Here is an 18,127-nt window from a genome sequence, read left to right as displayed (position 1 = left end):
AGGTCAAAGACAAAACAAACAAAAAACAGCCCTAAAAACCCCACCCAAGTTATATTAGTTTCAAATGTATGACATAATGATTTGTATATATTGATAAATGACCACCATAATAAGTCTGGTTGACATCCACCGCCAATATTTTTATAATTTGTGTGTGTGTGTGATGAGAACTTTTAAGATCTGTTCTCTTAGCAATATTCGGATAAGCAGTTCAGTATAATTAATTGTGGGCTTCCCAGGTGGCTCAGCGGTAAAGAATCTCCTACTAATTCAGGAGACCTGGGCTTGATCCTTGGGTCGGGAAGATCCCTTGGAGAAGGAAATGGCAATCCACTCCAGTATTCCTGTTTGAGAAATCCCATGGAATAGGAGCCTGGCGGCTGCAGAGGCATACAGGCTTAGTGACTAAACAGCCAACGGAATGGTTGTTGCAGTCACCAGGCAGTGCTTTACACGCCCAGGACTTAGTTGTTTTGTAACTGGAAGTTTGTACCTTTTAACCACTTTCATTCATTTTGACCACTCCCCCCTTCTGCTTCTGACAGCCACCAGTTTCTGTTTTCTGTATCTTATGCTTAGGATTTTGCATTTTGTTGTTGTTATATTCCACATGTAAGCGAGACCATAAGGATTTGCTTTTCTCTGACTTTTTTCATTTAGCATAAGGCCCTAAAGCTCCCCTTTTCCAAATTATTTTGACTGTTTCTTGTCTTTTCTTAGATGTGTTTGGGTCACCTTGTCATATTCAGAGATAATACAATTCCAGTTTAAGTCTCAAAAAGGTTTATTTACTGTAGGTTGATTTTGGGAGATCCATAAGCACGTTTTTAACCACAGTTCTCTTAGCAATTATAAGGTGCATTCCTTAGCATCATCAGATGGGGGGACCAAAGAGGGGTCCTTGCCCAAGGCTTCCGAACTGCTGTGCTGCACAGATAAATAATTAGAAACCAGGTCTTTCTGATGGCTGTAAGGGATTTTTAAGAGAGTGGACCTGTTGTAAGCAGAAAGACTATATCCCTGTCTACCTGTCTAGTGAAAACTATGCTGCGTGCTCCATACTCAGTAAGTGTCATGGGTGAAAGGAGGGCTCTGGTGTCACAGAAACAGTAGAGAAAGGACAGAGGGCAACGAATACCTGCAGTATGAGTCGGGTGATGGAGGCTTCCCACGTGTGGGTACTGGGGGCTCACATGTGTTGGTGGTGTGAGGTCGGGTAGAGACGTCTCTTGTGCTCCATCTAGGGGAAGGTCAAGAGAGGCTGGCAAAGAGGGACGGGATTGAAGCAGCTGTGAAGAGGAGGGCCTTCTAGGTCAGAGCTGCCTGCGGGTCTTGGGGAGTGTGTTTGGCTTTGACTCCCAGCCTGTTGAATCTTCGGGCACTGGGGTTTTTTTTTTTTTTAAGACAAAGAAGTTTCTCAGGACTTTATAATAACTTGCTATTTGGAAACTGTTACAAACTCATTTTCAAGGAGAAAGAATTTGAAAGTTTAGTTTTGAGAAATTAAAGTGAATACCATCTTGTACCTTAACATATTGACTTGATGATTTTATTGTTTGTATGGTCATGTTCAACCAGGTGATTAATACAAGCTTTTAGTTTATACTTCATCATTTGAACTTAAAAATGGAATTCATTTTTTATGTTATATTAAAATTGTATTCAGACTTGTATCTTATTGAGTGAATGATGTTAGGCTGTCCCAGGATCATTAACTTTGGGAGCTGTTTTGTTTGTAGAACTTGTATTCATAAACAGTATAGCAGGTGGTGGTAGAGTTTTGCGTGCTGTGTATTCAGGTCATAGTCAGCAGATGAAGAGTCTTGTGAGAGCACAGACTCAACTCCTTCAATTAGGGAAAATGGTGGAATGAAGAATTTGCAAATGAAAAAATATTTATATTTAGCATAGTTAGCTTTTCACAGTATTTTATTAATAAACTCTTTAGAAATATTCAGTGGGACTTCCCTGATGGTTCAGTGGCTAAGACTCTGTGTTTCCAATTTAGGGGATGCGGGTTTGATCCCTGGTTGAAACTAAGACCCTGCATGCTGCAACTAAGAGTTCCCCTGCTGTAACTAAACATCCTGAGTGCTGCAACTAAGACCTGGTGCAGCCAAAATTAGGGAAAAAAAAAAAAAAAACAAGTGGAATGTAACACAGTTCTTTTAGAAAGACTGATACATAGATGGTTTACAGTGTCGGTTTCGGGTGTGCAGCATAGTCCGTGTTTTTGTAGGTTATACTCCATTGTGGATCATCACAAGACAAGGGCCACAATCCCCTGTGCTGCACAGCATAATCCTTCTCTGTTTACTGTAGTTTTTAGTGGAAATGTTTTCATTTTTACCTGGAGAGCTGTAGAGGGTGCTATATCATTAGGAATAGTAGTCTGAACTGGCTTTAGCTAATTAGAATTCCTTTAGGCAAGAAAATCAAAGTTAGTTGACTTTTCTTGGATTTTTTAAAACTATTTTAACTGAAAATAGAGTGACTAATACTGCATAGTTGGTAGACTTTATATTGAGTATTGATTTAATGTATCTGGCAAAATGTTTTTCATCTTCCTAGGTCTTTGAATACACTTGAAGTGATTTCCCCGATTTATATTGGTTATAGCAACAGAGGTTTATTTTCTTGCCACCTCCCCCAATTGAGGAATCTGATATTTTAATCTGTATTCTGTACAAGCCAGTCTCTCCTTCTAAGCTTCAGATGGGTCTCAGTGAAGTCAAAGATAATCGAACCGTGGAATGGGAATGTATGTTTTAGGTCAGGCTGGTTCAGAAGATACTGTCTTTGAAAGAAATATTGTTAGAACAAAATGGAACTTGAAGACCTGAGCAGACTATCTTAAAAGATCATTTTTAGAAAACAGGTATTAGTAACTTTGGATTCAGTTTCACCTGTGCCCAAGAATTTAGAAGTTATTTGAACTTCATCAGTTTAAACAGAATGGTATATTTGGAAATAAAAGACAATATTAGCTATGTTTTTTAAAAGTTTACCAAAAAGTGTAAAATAAGTATCTACCTTTTGAAAATGTTAGGCAACTTGATTGAAACCTTGCCAGGAGTTTCTTCTGTTTTCTTGAAGGTGTTCTTTTGGTGTTTATTATAATGTTTAATACTGTAGTTCCTAAGCAAGAATTTGTCCTCCTGTTGTCCCCGAAAGTAAAAATATTTTCTGTTGTTGTGGGTAAAAGGATTGCTGTTGTTGAAGCCTCCTTATTAAACAAATGTGCTCTGTGTTTGTGTTTAACTCTCAAGGCACCACCTTCCATGGTTAACACTGAGCAGCGCCAGCATGCTGAGCATATATTCTTATCATTTAGGAAGTCAAAATCACCATTTGCAGTTTGCAAGCATATTTTGGGTAAGTGTGTTTACTTTAAAAATACCTAATTTTTCTATCTTGAACTTTAGATGTTTGAATTCATTTAAAAATGAGCAGGTTTGTACGGTTAAATTTTCCATTAGTCATTCCACTGGAGTGACTTTAAAGATATTCCATAAGGCCAGAGAGAAAACTTTGGTTTTGCTTTGGATTTTTCTTCACTAAGTATCGCACTCAATAAGTTGTTTTATTATTGGCCATAATGTCATAATGGTGGGAGGAAAAGCTAATGTTTTTTTCTATTGTTTTCAAGTATGATATCACTTACAGGAAATGCACCGTAATTCATCCCAGTGTTTTAAAGTTAAGATTATTTTTGGAGATTTCTACAGTTTCTTTTAGTTGTTTTTTTTTTTTTTTTCAGTTTTAAAAAAATCATATATAATAGTTTACTCAGCTCACGTAGTGAATATTAGTTCTGTGTGGGTTCTTCACTGTATGTCATAAAATGAAACATTGAGTTTTTACTCTTGTAAAAAATGTTTTGTTTGTACCTTATATCTGACATACATAGAGAGTGATCTCTTTCCTTTAAAAGTAATAACAGCAGTTATAACTTGTTCAAAGATGGCATCCTCTTTGCCTCTTAGATATTTTTCAATTATTATAAGAGAGATTTCATTGTTATTTTATGACCTGATTTTTGTTGGCTGTTTTTCTTATTTGGAATCATTTTTTGTATTCCCTATTGGGGACTCTGAAAGGAAGCCTGTTTGAGGTGTCCATGACTACAGAATTGGTTAGTTGAGTGTCAGGAGCTGAAAAATCTACCTTGTGTTCTTGTGCTTTCGGAAGGCTAATCCGCTAGCCCCCAGCGCTCTGGGAAATAGCCCACAGTCGGTCTCTGTGTGCACAGTGCTTTCCTGGTCAGGGCCTTCAGTGGAAGGGCTGGGCGCCGGGGTACCTGCAGCCCGGAAGCAGCACGAGAAGTCACATTGCCCCTCGGAGCCTTTTCCATCTGTGAAATGGGCATAATGATGCCGTTTCCTTAAACGGACTTGACCGTGTTAAGTTGTAGTGAGGCGCAGATATAGCAACACGGGAAAGCACTTGGCGAGAGGTCAGGTGAAGGTCATTGCCCCATGACCACATGTCAGACAGCCTTTGAAAAGTGCTCTGTGCTCTGTTCGGAGCTGGCAGCGGTGGTAAAGGTGGCCCTGTCCCCTCCAGGAGTTAGAGCTTAAGTTAGAGAAGCAGTCTAATACTCACCTTTAATTCTAAATGAGGCAGGTTTTTTTTTGTTTGAGTAGTCAATTTTTATACTTGGTTGAATTTGTTTCTGACACTAAGAAAACTTGTTACCACGTGGAGAATATTTAACTCGGTATTAAATTAAAAGAAGCAAAACTAAAGATCATTAAGAGTTGAAGGGAGCCTGCTGCTTCATCCTTACGGCCTTGAAGCTGTCAGTGTCAGTGCAGGGAGAAAAGCTCAGGTGATCCAAGCCTGGCTTTGGAGGTTTCGGCCTAACTGCGTCAGCAGGTCCCCGTGGTGTCTCATCTCGACTTCGGGCCACGACTCGGTTATCAGTCTGTACTGCTGGGAAATACCTGTCTCAGTGATAAGTATGTTATTAGAGTGTATTTGTTTACCACTCTTTCCTTTTTAGAGTATGTATATTTTATGAAGAACTATTGCTTTGTTATGACTTGAGCTTGTTTTAGAATACTTCTGTTTTCCTGATAAAAATTTCAAAAGAATAGTATTGCTAGTTCTGGCCACGCTACTGAAAGCATTTTGGGTTTTGAGACATAACTATTTAAAAGTTGGGTGCATGTGTTACAAGCATAATCATTAATGTACTGCAAAGCCCGGTGTTACATTAATGTTGACGTCTGAACTTCACGGAAAGCTTAACTCCTTACCCAGTTGCCACCAGCCCAGAAATGTTAGTTCCTCTGAGAAGACTTCTCACGCACGTGGCAGTCGATCGCAATCCAGGGTTTTCATGTTCTTGTTTCGGGATATAGGTCACTTGTGTGGAGTGTCTGGGTGATAGGTTCTGATGAAGGGGAGGCTTTCTCTTGGATGCTTCCTTTTTCTGGCCTTTTAAAATTCTTCTTTCTCTCTTCTTAAGTTTTGTTATTTCTTATTTTTCCTCATTTCTTTCTCATCTTAACCTTTTGTTTTCATTGTAGCTTTAATTTCTTTGCTCTTTTCTGTGTGTGTGCACTTGTGTGCATGTTGCATGCTTCTGCGTTTTGTTAGAAGGGCACTTTCTGACGTTTTCGCCTCAGAAGTCTTTGGCACTTAGGAATTTACTAGTTTTGTAGGGTCAGATGTTCCTTCAGGAAACCTGTGCGTTCTGCTCTTGTTGAAGAAATCCCCCCCTGAGTGGTTCCAGCACTTTTGGAGCTCTCTGAGAGAAGATTTCTCTCGTTTTTCCTCTTAGAGACAGCCGAGAGAGAGCAAATCCGAGCCTTACTGCTGCTGGTGTGCGTGTGTCACCATGCAGCTTGCGTGGCCTCCGCTTTGGATGGCAGTCCCAGCGGGGAGGGCAGTGCAGGCGCTGGATGCTGGTAGGCAGTTCTGGTGCTTCCGGCCCTCAGCGTCGCTCTCTCTTTAGTCTTCCTGTCTGTGTCTGGTTTCAGGTGGCCTGAAAGATGCACCTGAATTTATTTATGTAATTGTTGTTAGAGTTACTGTGGTAGGAAGTAAAAGCGTCCTGCTAAGGTGGCTTAAATTAACTTGTCATTTTTCAGACAGTGTCCTAGTCAGTGGGAAATCACCCTTGAGAGTGCTAGTGATTCCTGCTGAGCAGGGAGCTCTGCACAGGGACCTTGCAGTTTTGAGCATCTCAGCGGAGAGCAAGACGGAGGCCCCTGTGTGTGCGAAGGCCTCACCTGCTGCCAGCAGGCCTGCAGAGTTCTGGCTGCCGTCTTCTGCATGTTTCTGTTATGTTTAAGTGCAGTTTAGGAAGGCCAACGGCAGTGTTTATGAAAAAGAACTTTTTATTAAGTTAGGAAAACTACTTTTAAATCTGGAATCTGACTTTCTTTCTTTTTTTTTTTTTTTTTCAGATTCCTCCTTTCTTAGAGACATTTTCTTACAGGAATAGTAGTACAGAGATCTTCATTTGATACCAAACAGCTACCTAAGGAAAAGAGTTCTCTTGAAAACTAATGTATGTCATTTACTTTCTGTAATTGTCCCCTTAGCAATTGCAAACAAGGGGGCAGGGAAGAAAAAGGCTAGACTGTAAGCAAGTTAGACAGGAGCATGTTCAGTGGTCATGAGAAGCGGGAGTGCCTGCTGGGCCTCCTCCTGGTGCCTGCTTTCAGGGCGGGCCCACATCACCCAGCAGACAGGGCCAGCCACGAGGGCCTCAGTCTCCTCTGTCTCTCGATGCGACAGCTTCTTCAGCTGTGATGTTCGAGGATCAGATTAGGGGATCTGCAGGGTTCTGTTTGTAAAATTCTGTGAGTCCCTACAATATTGCTTCCCTGTTCAAATCCATGGTTAAAGATTGTAGGTCCTTAAAAACTTTACATTTCAGTGAAAAGTGCAGATAGGCAAATAACCATCGTTTTAAGAAGAGGTTTATAGTAGATGATTTGAATTACTTTTATGAGGCAGTACCGTATTTCTCCTTAGTGAGCTAAATAGATAGCACTGGTTTCTGTTTCAAGTCCTCTTTGACTAAAACATTTTTTTCCTGCTAGAACTTTAGATGCATCTTTTTAAGATAGGTTTACATTTTTGGACACTATTGCTTTATTCATTATATTTTAAGTTTTCTAAAATTTTGTGAGTTCTGATTACCATTTCAGTTAGAATTCATGTTAAAATGGCATGGACTAATCAAAAAAAAAAAAGGTCCAGATTGATTCCTCTTACTAGTTTTGATATTTTCAACTCCCCACCCCCACTATAGCCTAGTATGATAGGAATTGACGTAGACATACCTTTCTTTGAACACTTCTATAGAAAATTGTGTCAAGATCACTTGTAATATTTGTAAATGATCTGCACTTGAAAAGCAGAGAAAATAATGTGCCTGCCCCTGTCTTCATGCTCTTATGAGAAGTCATTGTAGGTGCTGTTCTGTGCCTACAAGTGTCCCTTGGGCCTCAGGCGCTCCTGTGCAGTGATCTTGGCAGAAACCCGGAGTCGGATCAGACTCTGTATGGGTTGCACATGATGGTTATTTTGAAGAGCTTCAGAAAATTTCTACTTTTTCTTGACTTCATTTTGACTGTTTCTCCCTTTTGATGCTCCTGCTTTGGAAACCGATAATAGTGGTGTTGATGAGTAAAAGAAAAAAATAGAAAATTAATGTAAAGCGTTTCTTCAGTATGTTAATTTTCTATTTTTTTTTTTTTTAACTCTCCTGATTCAGTTTTAGTTCACTGGGTTAAAAAAAAGAACAGGTAACCATCTCCTTCCTTGTCTAAAAGTTCTGTTTAAAATAAATAAGCGCAGAATGCGCAGGGGAAGATGAGCTGCTGTTTAAAGATGGTGTCTGGTTTCCCCTCAGAAGCGGGTTCAGTGCAGATGCTATAACTTGCTCATTAAAGCTGGATCTTTCTGAGTGTAGCTTTGGGATTTTACTCAGTTTGATCACTACTGCAATCAGAAAATTCACAAGAACTTCTCACCTTGTGTAAATGTGACTTTTTTATTTTTTAAACATTTTGAGGAAAAGAACCTGAACGTGATTGTGCTCGTTTCTGAACTTGGTATTGGAGATGGGCCATCCTGCTCAAAGCTTAATTACATAACAAGCTTGAAATATCTTGACAGCATGGCTCATCTCAGATAGTAATGTTCAGAGGCTCATTTGTCAGATTCTCTGCAGATACAAAGTTCTGTTTTGCACAGGGTGAGAATCTCTTAGAACGTTTTCTGATTGCTTTCTATTTTTATTTTATTTTTGTTAAAGCTGTGTTATTTTTTAGTTCTTCATGCTTTGGAAGTAACAGTTGAAGAGAGGTGAGGAAAGTTTGTGACAGTTGTGATCGGTGACTAGCTGCCACCTGCCTGAGGTGTCTTCTGAGAGGAACTAACCTCTTTGTGGTGCTAGAGCAAGGTCACTGGATAAAAAAGGAACAGGTAACCATCTCATTCCTTGTCTGAAAGTTCTCTTTAAAATTAATAAACTCAGAATGCGCAGGGGAAGGTGGGATGCTATTTAAAGATGGTGTCTGGTTTCTTCCCCAGAAACGAGTAAAGTGGACTATGTCCTCTTCCAAGCTGCCACAGCCATCATGGAGGCCGTGGTCCGAGAGTGGATTCTCCTGGAGAAGGGCAGTATCGAGTCCCTGCGCACCTTCCTCCTGACCTACGTCCTGCAGAGGCCTCAGTGAGTACCTGCTCTCAGCCCATCCTCGGGCTGGGTTTTCCTTTGCTTTTCAGTCACTGATGTTTATGGTTAAGCTCTGTGTGGGCTCATATCTTAAAAATTCATGTACATATGATTGTAGGTTGTTTTGAAACTTAATGAAGGAAGATTTTTTTACTTGTGACACTGGGTTTCATTTGTTTGAATAGATTGTGCTTGGATGTTAGGGCTTTTTGTTGTTCAGTTCCAGAATTTTGTTTATAAATAAAAGTTGATCTTTGACTCGGTTGAAAATCCTTTATACTTACTTGTGCTTCTTTTGGTTCTTGGTGTATATTATAAGACATAGGTGAGTAGCCATGAGGGTTGGGGGAAGTCAGGCACCATTAACATGTACATTAACATGTACATAGAGACAGCCGTGTTGGGAAGGTCGTAGAGCAGAAATCACTGCATTCTTCTTAAGTTTCCTGTGGAGAGGGGTCAGGTCTGAGGGATGGGGTGAGAGTGAGTTTTCTTTTTATAGTATGCACATTGTATTGTTTAAAAATTTTACAAGATTGTGTGAATTCATTGCCTGTATGATTTAGAAACAAATGAGGAAAACTACTGGCCATACAGGTTTTGGGAGAAACTCATTTACTGTATATCTTTTTTTTTTTTTTTTAAGTTCCCTCAATCCCAAGTCTCCTAAGGAGAGGCATCGTTCATTGTGTGCAGTTTGTGCAGTTGAACACTTTTTGCACAGATATTTATTTTCACACTCAATGTAGAAATGTTACGTAATGAGAACTGCTGGTGATTAAGGATGCTGGTCGTGGTGACGGAGATGCACACAGACTAAAAGATATGTCAGAGTGTTCCATGTGGCTTTGTTCCTGCCCGGTTCACTAGCAGTCTCTGAGTTCACAGTGCTTGGCACTCAGTAAAGTGCTAGTAAGTGCTTCATGTAGAAGAACGCACAAGAGAAAAATCCCAGTGTGACTCAGCCTGTTAGCATCACAGATTGGAAGGATAACATGTTCCAGGAATGAGCAAAGGTGTTTATCTCCGATTGAGGGTGTGGCTTGTTTCAGTTTTAACAGCATAAGGAAAATTTGCTCCTGTTTCAGACCATTCTCTTCTCCTTCATGCTGTTTTTCTTCCTTTATTTAAATTCGTTGTTTAATGAACACTTTTGGATGTTTCTGTCAACTTTCCCTGAAGCCTCCCCTTGTATCACAGTCTACCCCACCCCCACCACCACCATATACACACACAGATGGCCCCCCCACCCCAACCTGGAGCTGTTCATTTATCACACGTCTCCGCTTCCCCACCCGTACGTGCCCACTCACCCGGCCTTTCAGCTTGGCAGATTTCAGTTGTGTGTGCATGTCATCTCTTGTGTTATCCAAAATCATCTCACCATAATAATTCCAGTGAGTTCAGGAGCTATTTTAGAGTTGATTGTCGGTTTCCACATGGAAATAGTTCACTTATATATTGTCTCCCACACTTACTTTTTGGGGAAAAAAGTGTTCAGACAAGTGGAAAGAGGAGTGCTGTGACCATGCCACATGCCTTCTCCCTAGCAGAGGCTCAGACAGCGATTCAGTGACTCCCACCCCTAAACCCCACAGAGCAGTTCTCCTTAGATCATCTCAGTGCTCTTGATATAACTCTGTATTTACATTATTATAATTCTGACCTTCCCAATTGTCTCAATAGTGCTGCTTATATCCCTTTTATCTTTGTAGGTTACTTTTGGATTCAGGATTTAACCACAGATTATATGTTGTATTTAGTTGTTGTGTCTTGTTTAATCTAAAACAGTTCTGCCTTTTTTGGACTTTCATGTCACAGATGTTTTAATCTTGTAGAATGTCCTGTGAGTGGATCAGAGTCAAGTTAAAGCTTTTGGCGTGCCACATGGGTCGAGAGCTACAGGTTAGGGACTGTAGACTAATACATACTTACCGTTGTGTATCTCCCACTGCAGGCACCAACGTTTTCCTTTCTCTTCTATTGTTTCCTCCAATCTATGAGTGAAATGCAGGGTACACTTTTTAGAGGCATATAGCATAGTGATTGAGAACAGGACTACGAGTCCCCCTTGTGCCCCTTACTAACTCCGTGGCTTTGGGCAAATTAACGTCTTTGTGTGTTAGTTGTCTGATTCTTAAATAGTGAATAGTTGTACTTTACTCAAAAGATTGTGAGGATTAGATGTATTATTTTTGTGAAGTTAGTTTATATAAAGACAGATCATAAGCACTTAATAAATGTTAGGTATTATTGTTCTCTAGTGATTTGGGCTTCCCTGGTGGCTCAGATGGTGAAGAACCTGCCTGTAGTGCAGGAGACACGGGTTCGATCCCTGGGTTGAGAAGATCCCCTGGAGAAGGGAAAGGCTACCCACTCCAGTATTTTTGCCTGGAATTTTTCCATATACAGATGAGCCTGGTGGCTTACAGTCCATAGGGTCGTAAAGAGTCCCAGCAGTAATCTTTAAAACTAGCTCTGTGTACCTTTCTAGTGGCAGTCATTGTTTCAAACTGTTGTGTCCCCCAGAAGTACAGACATTCCCCTTGGCCACCTCGCATTCTTGCACACAGTAGGGCCTTTGCTTTTATTTGCTTAATGAATCCTTCAGGTCTGTTTTGAAGGAATGTTTTTCTCTTCATTCTTGATAGAGCAAGATATCTTTGTTCATTTGGATGAATGTCTGGTAAATGCCTATTGTGTGACAGGCAGTGTGCTTTTTCCATGGGACCACAGCACCATGCTGGAGAAGGCAACGGCAACCCACTCCAGTACTCTTGCCTGGAAAATCCCATGGATGGAGGAGCCTGGTAGGCTGCAGTCCCTGGGGTCGCAAAGTCGGACACGACTGAGCAACTTCACTTTCACTTTTCCCTTTCATGCATTGGAGAAGGAAATGGCAACCCACTCCAGTGTTCTTGCCTGGAGAATTCCAGGGACGGGGGAGCCTGGTGGGCTGCCGTCTATGGGGTCGCACAGAATCGGACACGACTGAAGCGACTTAGCAGCAGTAGCAGTAGCACAGCACCATGCTTGGCATGGCAACCAACCAGGGAGACACAGTTAACCTCTGCAGAAACAGACACTTCGTGTTGTGTGTGGTGTGGGGAGCCCTCCTCTGGATGACCAGCCAGGTGCAGAGAGAGGTGTTTAGGGGGCCGGCCCTGAGGGAGGTTCAGTGTAGCTGCAGTTGTGAGAGTGAGTGGAGGGGCTGAGCTGGAGGGAGGCCCAGGAACCGCCTTAAAAGTGAGGGCTCTACCTTTTATGTCCACATGGGGACACCTTTCAGAGTAGAGCAAGTGCTGTTTGTTCTTGTGCTGGATGGCAAGGGGTTGGGGAGGCTGGGGCAGGTCTTACTGCCACGAGCCCCATTGGGGAGTTTGGGTTTTGTCCCAGGGGCACGTAGTTATTGAATCTGTGTGAAGTTCTAGAGGCTGGGTTATGAAATTCAGAGTTAGGTTTTCCAAGCCTTCCTTTTAAGAAATGGTTGTGAAAAGTCAGTTAAGTCTGTATGCCCCTGTGGCCCAACAGGCTTTGTAGGAGGCTTCATCTGAGACAGGTGTTTCTGCCACCACACTGAAGAACAGAGCTTGGATACAAAGACTTTTTTCGTGTTCCAGCTGTACAAACAGGTTTTTAAGAGTGTGTATGTTTTCATACATATGTGTCACACTGTGTCTTGGCTAGCTAGCAGGTTAGCTTTCCATGTTAGTGGTGATGGAGATGGAGACGAGGCCACAGCATGTCTGTCTGGCAAGGTTGCCCGGAGTTGCCATGGCGCTTAGTGTGCATGGGCTGTGAAGCTGAGAGTGGGCAGTCCTTGTTGTGACAGCCCTGTTACTCTTACCCCCATTTCATGAGGAGACTGAGGCTCTGAGTGTGAAGGGGCTTGCCCAGGGTCATACCGTCGCTGTTGAAGTGTGGATTCGAGTCCCGGACTCTGCAGTAGACCAGTGTGTGACCAGGAGCACGCCACCTTAGTTGTGAGCCATGCTGCTAGCAGCTGCAGTCACAGTGAGGTATCTGGGAGTATTCTTATATTGGATTTGTGTAAAAGCTTTCACAATGATTTTTGTGTTTTACAGCCTCCAAAAGTATGTTCGGGAACAGATTCTATTAGCAGTAGCAGTAATTGTAAAACGAGGATCATTAGATAAATCAATTGACTGCAAAAGCATTTTTCATGAAGTCAGCCAGTTGATAAGTAGTGGCAACCCCACTGTGGTAAGTGTGCTTAAATATTTGTAAATATTTAAGTTTTATTTTATATTACACTAATGCTGTTACAGCAACAATAATGGGTATCTACATTAAAAAAAGGCACAGTCTGATAAATCAAGCAATTTCTGTTTGTTCATGTTTTCTTCTAGTCCTTCTTTTATATGTGTACATATTGTGGGTAGAGTGTACTTTGCTTTTTCATTTGATTTTGTTTTTCTGTGTTACCAGGATTCATAATCATAAGTTCATAAACCTTGTATAGTTTTCATAATCCTATTTAATGGTGTCCAATATTACAAGCTAATATACCATAATATTCTTAACCATTACCCTTCTGTTGAACATTTCCCCCCATTTTTAATAAACCTTTCACAAGGATTTGGAAATGTGTGGAGTAAATATGAAAATGATATCTGACATGAAAGTTCTTAAGTGTTGCAATACTAATAGGTGAAGGCGTGCTGTGACTACCAGGTATGACTGTACACCTGAGTTTTCTGGGAAGCCTGGCTGGTTTTTACCTTTCCATTTCCTGTTGCCCATGAGAACCAGTCAGTTTAGAGAGTGGTGGGCTGTGGTTCTTGGCTGGAGTTGCTGACTTTATCCGCTGGGGGAGATTTAGTTTGTGTCCAGTTGGAGTTGGCAGTACCTGGCTCAGCTGGTTCTCAGGTGTTAAACCTTTCAGTATTTTGGGGCATCTTTTCGCTTTCCCAGTTCCTTTTCCTTAATCATTTGAAAAGTGTCTTTGAGGCTCTCCCCCTTACGTCTCTATGTGGATGGTGTCTAGTCATCCCCCAGTGAGCAGGGTGGTGTTACGTGACTTGCGGTGTGAGGTCATTTTAGGAGGACCATGGGCCCTGTCCCTTCCCTTCCACAGTGTTTGGGTGTCTTCTGCCACTTCCAACAGACGCACACATGTGTGCATGCTCACCTCTCACTCCTTCTGGGACTGACCCAGTGAGGTCTCCACTGAAGGAATTTCCTATATCTACCCTAGGTATTTCTTGTTTTTCCTTTGGAGTTTTTCTTATCAGCTTTATCGAGGAGTAAATTCCATGCATTACTTCACGCATTGAGTTGTGACAGTTCTGTGTGCCAGTGAACAACCACACAGTAAAGATACAGAGCGTTTGTGGTTGACTGTAGATGGCGTGCTGTGTTGCGTTGTGGCTGGTTTCTTCCAGGAGCCGTGCTATCGGTAGAAGTCGCTATGTTGATGCAGATGTTCTGTCTTCACTCTCCAGCCTGTGGCACATACAGCTTCTGAGTATTTGAAATATGGCTTGTGTGACTGAGGAGCTGAATTTTTTAATTAAATTTTATTTGAATTCAAGATAGCCACATATTGCAAAAGACAACTGAATTGGACCCTGTAATCTAGAGACTTTATAGTCTAAAGATCCTGTTCTATATTCCTTCCATTTAATCGTAGTATTCTAGTTTAATTGTTTATATAAAGCTAACAACTTCAAAGATGTGCATGTTTGAATCATTATACTTTATGAGTTACTTTGACTTTATGTAGTGAAGAGTTCTGTTGAAAATAGTCTGCAGATAAGATTCCGTTAACAGTTTCCAAGGTAAAGATACCTGGGAGTACGCTCTTAAAATCCTCTGTAGGTAGATGGAGTCTCCCACTTCTGGTGAAGAGCTTTGCTCTTGAGACACTGGCACCTCAGGGCCTGCATTCGTTGTGTATCTAGCGTCCCACAGTTGCATGGATTTTGTTAGCCTTTCCTGCCTCTTTTCCAGCAAGGGCCTCACTGATGGTCATGGGGAAGTCATGTGGCAGCTTGTCTGGCCGAAACTCTTAAGGAAAAGGTTGGAGCTGAGGCTGCCCCTTGGAAATACCATCCCAGCCCCGACTCTGAACAGGCTCCTCTTTGTAACTTTGATTTTACTTAGCGACTCTCTGTCTCAGGTGACTTGTGTGCAGGACAAGATTCCAGCTCACTGTGACCACCAGGAGGTGAACTTGAGGAACTTAGCAGTGGCTCTGGGATTGTTGTTGATTGTCCTTGGTGATCCTGTCAGCTGAGGTGTCAGTGTCGAGGTGGGATTTCTACTCTGTTCTCATTCACCACGGTAGCCTCCGGATGCTGAAAGTGAAGGCCCGGAGCCCTTGCTGTCAGGAGTGCACACACGCCAGGAACTGGGAATTGTGCCCTCCTCTCTCTCCCCCTGGGTAACCAACCCTGACCCACCCCAGAAAGTAGGCCCACTGCAAATGGCGATTGGTTTCTTAGAGCCACTGAAATAACCGATGTTCTGAGAATGCTTGAAACAGATGTAGCTGTTTAGTTAGAGAATATTTTGCACTGTTGATAGTACATTCCCTTTGAGAGGAATGTGTAAATTTAATATTCTCAGGAACTACTCCAAAACAGGAGGAGTTTTCTAAAGTTAAATTTCTCCTAACAGGACTTTTATAGTAGCAGGAAGTCAGTAGTGGGATGTAGAACTTGATTTCAAGATTGCTAGATGAATTTGGTTTGGTGATGACACTGAAAATGTTGAACTTGGAAAGCATTCCTGCATTTATATGGCAAGTTCAAGTTCAAGACGTGTGCCTGGAGCTGTGCCTGTTCTTCAGCAGGTTTAAAGATGAGGCTGCAGACCAGGAAACATTTTAGTCTGTCTTCCTGTCTTCTCAGCTGCTAAGGATTTGTGCCAGTGCTTCAAGAGTTTGCATAAGATTTTCCTAGTCTTGGAGACATGAATAGCAGTGGGGAAGAGGTTTAAAACTTTGATAAGAAAGCAAAATGATAAAATTGGAAAACTGATGATGGTGGCTAGAAACTTTTGGTATAAAGATGATTTTAGAGATACTTGAAGCGGTAACTGGTTTTCTCTGAATGAAAGAAAGGGTTGACCTCATGAATTCCTAGGTTAGTTGACTAACTTTACCCTTTTAAGAACGATGCTTCCTGTTATCCCTAATTGACTAGAAATTAGTCACTTTGGCTAATTGACTATTAGCTAACTCAGTTCTGGCTCTCCCCCTTGCTTTCTGAGTGTAGCTTCTGGTCCAGCATCGTGCTAGTGAAGTTGCAAGTGTGAACGCGTTTGGGGCAGGATCATATGCTACAGCATGGATTTCGACTGTGGATTCATACTTAGGTTCACGTCCTAGCTCCGCCATTTGTCAGTGGTGGTAAACTACCTCCCTTACTTGAGAAATTGTTTAACTTCTCTGGGTGGTGATTGACCAGTGTGGGAAAGACAGCATTAAGAGCACTTGGCAAATGCTATGTCCCTCATGGCCTCACACCCCTTTCTTTACAGGATCTTAGGACATGCTATCGTCTTTTTCTATCCAGTGGCATTTTAAGTGTTGAAAACCGGAAGAAAGTATTTATGCTATTATCCGTGAATGAAAGCTAATTGTGTATTTTAAGAGCATATGCCCAGCATGTTTCCTTTAAACACTTTGGGAAGTGCCCTGTGGTCTTTGTTCTCTGTATTTTGTGAGTTACACAGCTTCCTGTTCAGACCGTGCAGTTGTCTGTGTGTTGTGCTGTCTTTGTAAGCGGTACGTGTGCGGGTCTCTGTCCTGTGTGTCCCCTCCTGGTGTCCACAAGCCTCCCGCTGGGCTGCTTTGTCCTGAGGGCAGGGAGTCACCCCTTGGAGGAGTTCTTAGGAGGCCTAGCTTCCCAAGGAAAGTGGCTAAATGTTGTATTTTAATTAACATTCAAGCTAAGTTTTTAACCTATTTCATGTTTGTTTTATTTCCTTTGAAAGCAGTCGGCCTGTGTAAGTCACTCTGAAAGCTGTTGAATGTGTGGTTTAAGCCTCCTTTCTTCCTCTTTGCCGTGCTAGAGAGAAGAGGGTGAGAAATTCCTGGCTGCCGGTGGACGTGATAGCAGCTTAATCTCTCTTATCACAAGTCTCATTGATGTTTGCTTAGAGGAGCAGCTGGAGGTCTGCTTTATGTATGGCAACCTTTCATAAAGTTTATTCTTGGTAATAAAGCTCTGGGGGCAAGAGCCAGGCTATTATAAGAGACAGTTCTCTCTGAACAAGAGTATTGTATTTTGTCAGCTGGTTAGTGTGTGAGTATCTTGTTCTGGTGACAGTAAGCTGAAGAGTGAGGCACATGGTCCCTGAAGGGTGTTCTTTCCACTTCTGTGAAATTAGTGTCTTTTACTGGAAATGAGGATTCTACTTTAAGACTTCTAATGTGAAGGCTGCAGTTACTTCAGTTGTTAGCTGGTGAATTGACTTACGAGTTTTAGTACTTAAGTGAAAGAAAACATTTTAGACTCTTTCATTACTTCCAAACCTCACTGAATGTCTTCTGCTTGTTTTACATATTAAGTTTTGTCTTTGAAATTCATCAGTAGCTTAAAAAAAATTAGGAACGCACTCATTTTCCTCCTTCCCTTGTGTTAATGTTGTGTCAGGCACAGGTTGGGTTACTAACCTAGGTGAGCAAGCACTCTATAGCACTAGCAATGCTTTAGTTTTGGTTTTCTTTTTTAAACTGGTAACTTACCTTGTGATTTTAATTTGGTGGATTGTAGTCAGCGGTCAGGAAGTAGGACTGAAGAAGCCAACACAAGCTATTTTTATGATGATGAGGATGCTGTTGCCTTTTGACTTTATCCTGTCATACATGCTGCATTTATGTAGCATTTTCCCACATCATCCAGTCTGAACCTTAGGGCAGTCACATGACCTCTGTGGTGACAAGGTGTAGCCCTTTTGTGGCTGAGAGTTGAGGCTGGACAGATGAAGTGCTTGGGTTCCGTCACTAGACGTGCTGAGTCTCAGCCCATCAGGGCCCAGCTTTTCTGACCTTTTAATATGAAACAGTAGGGTTTAAGGTCCTTGTCCTGGCCCACAGGGAGAGTCCCACGGAGGGTTTTCATTTAGAATTGATTTGGGGTATACTTGTAATGAATATTATTATTTGGCTTCTTAGTTATTGGAAATGAAAGCTGTCGCTTGGGGCTGCTTGTTAGTGCTGGTCACACTGCCAGCAGCAGCGAGTGACAGGCACAGACGGTGCCTGGGCACAGCCGTGGGCACACGTCTGTCCAACAGGGCTGGGCTCTGCCCCCAGTGTCGTGGGCTGGGAACTCGCCTTGCGTTTTAGTGGATTCCTGGTGCTTGCTTTGTCACCACACCATGTATAAGTAATTGCCTTAGAAATGGTTGTTTTGGAAAATTTTACATGAGGTAAGTTTCACTAAAAGCGTTTGC

The 18,127-nt window shown here is 41.9% G+C and overlaps 1 protein-coding gene across 4 annotated transcripts in view; it reads left to right on the top strand.

Moving 5' to 3' along the window:
- XPO4 (exportin 4) overlaps positions 1-18,127 on the top strand; it is a 91,685-nt gene that overhangs the window by 13,360 nt on the left and 60,198 nt on the right. For 2 of the 4 annotated variants that reach the window (XM_018056544.1, XM_018056545.1), the window contains 3 exons: positions 3,270-3,375; positions 8,557-8,698; positions 12,787-12,925. In XM_018056544.1, the coding sequence (XP_017912033.1) occupies positions 3,270-3,375; positions 8,557-8,698; positions 12,787-12,925 (387 nt within the window). Of the gene's footprint in view, positions 1-3,269; positions 3,376-6,416; positions 6,521-8,294; positions 8,449-8,556; positions 8,699-12,786; positions 12,926-18,127 lie in introns of those variants that run through there. The other 2 variants (XM_018056546.1, XM_018056547.1) reach the window with 2 other exon arrangements.

The sequence above is a fragment of the Capra hircus genome, chromosome 12 (assembly GCF_001704415.2).
Source record: "Capra hircus breed San Clemente chromosome 12, ASM170441v1, whole genome shotgun sequence".
NCBI classification, from domain to species: Eukaryota; Metazoa; Chordata; class Mammalia; order Artiodactyla; family Bovidae; genus Capra; species Capra hircus.
Note: the sequence above shows the minus strand (reverse complement) of the source record. Positions and strands in the feature narration are given on the sequence as shown.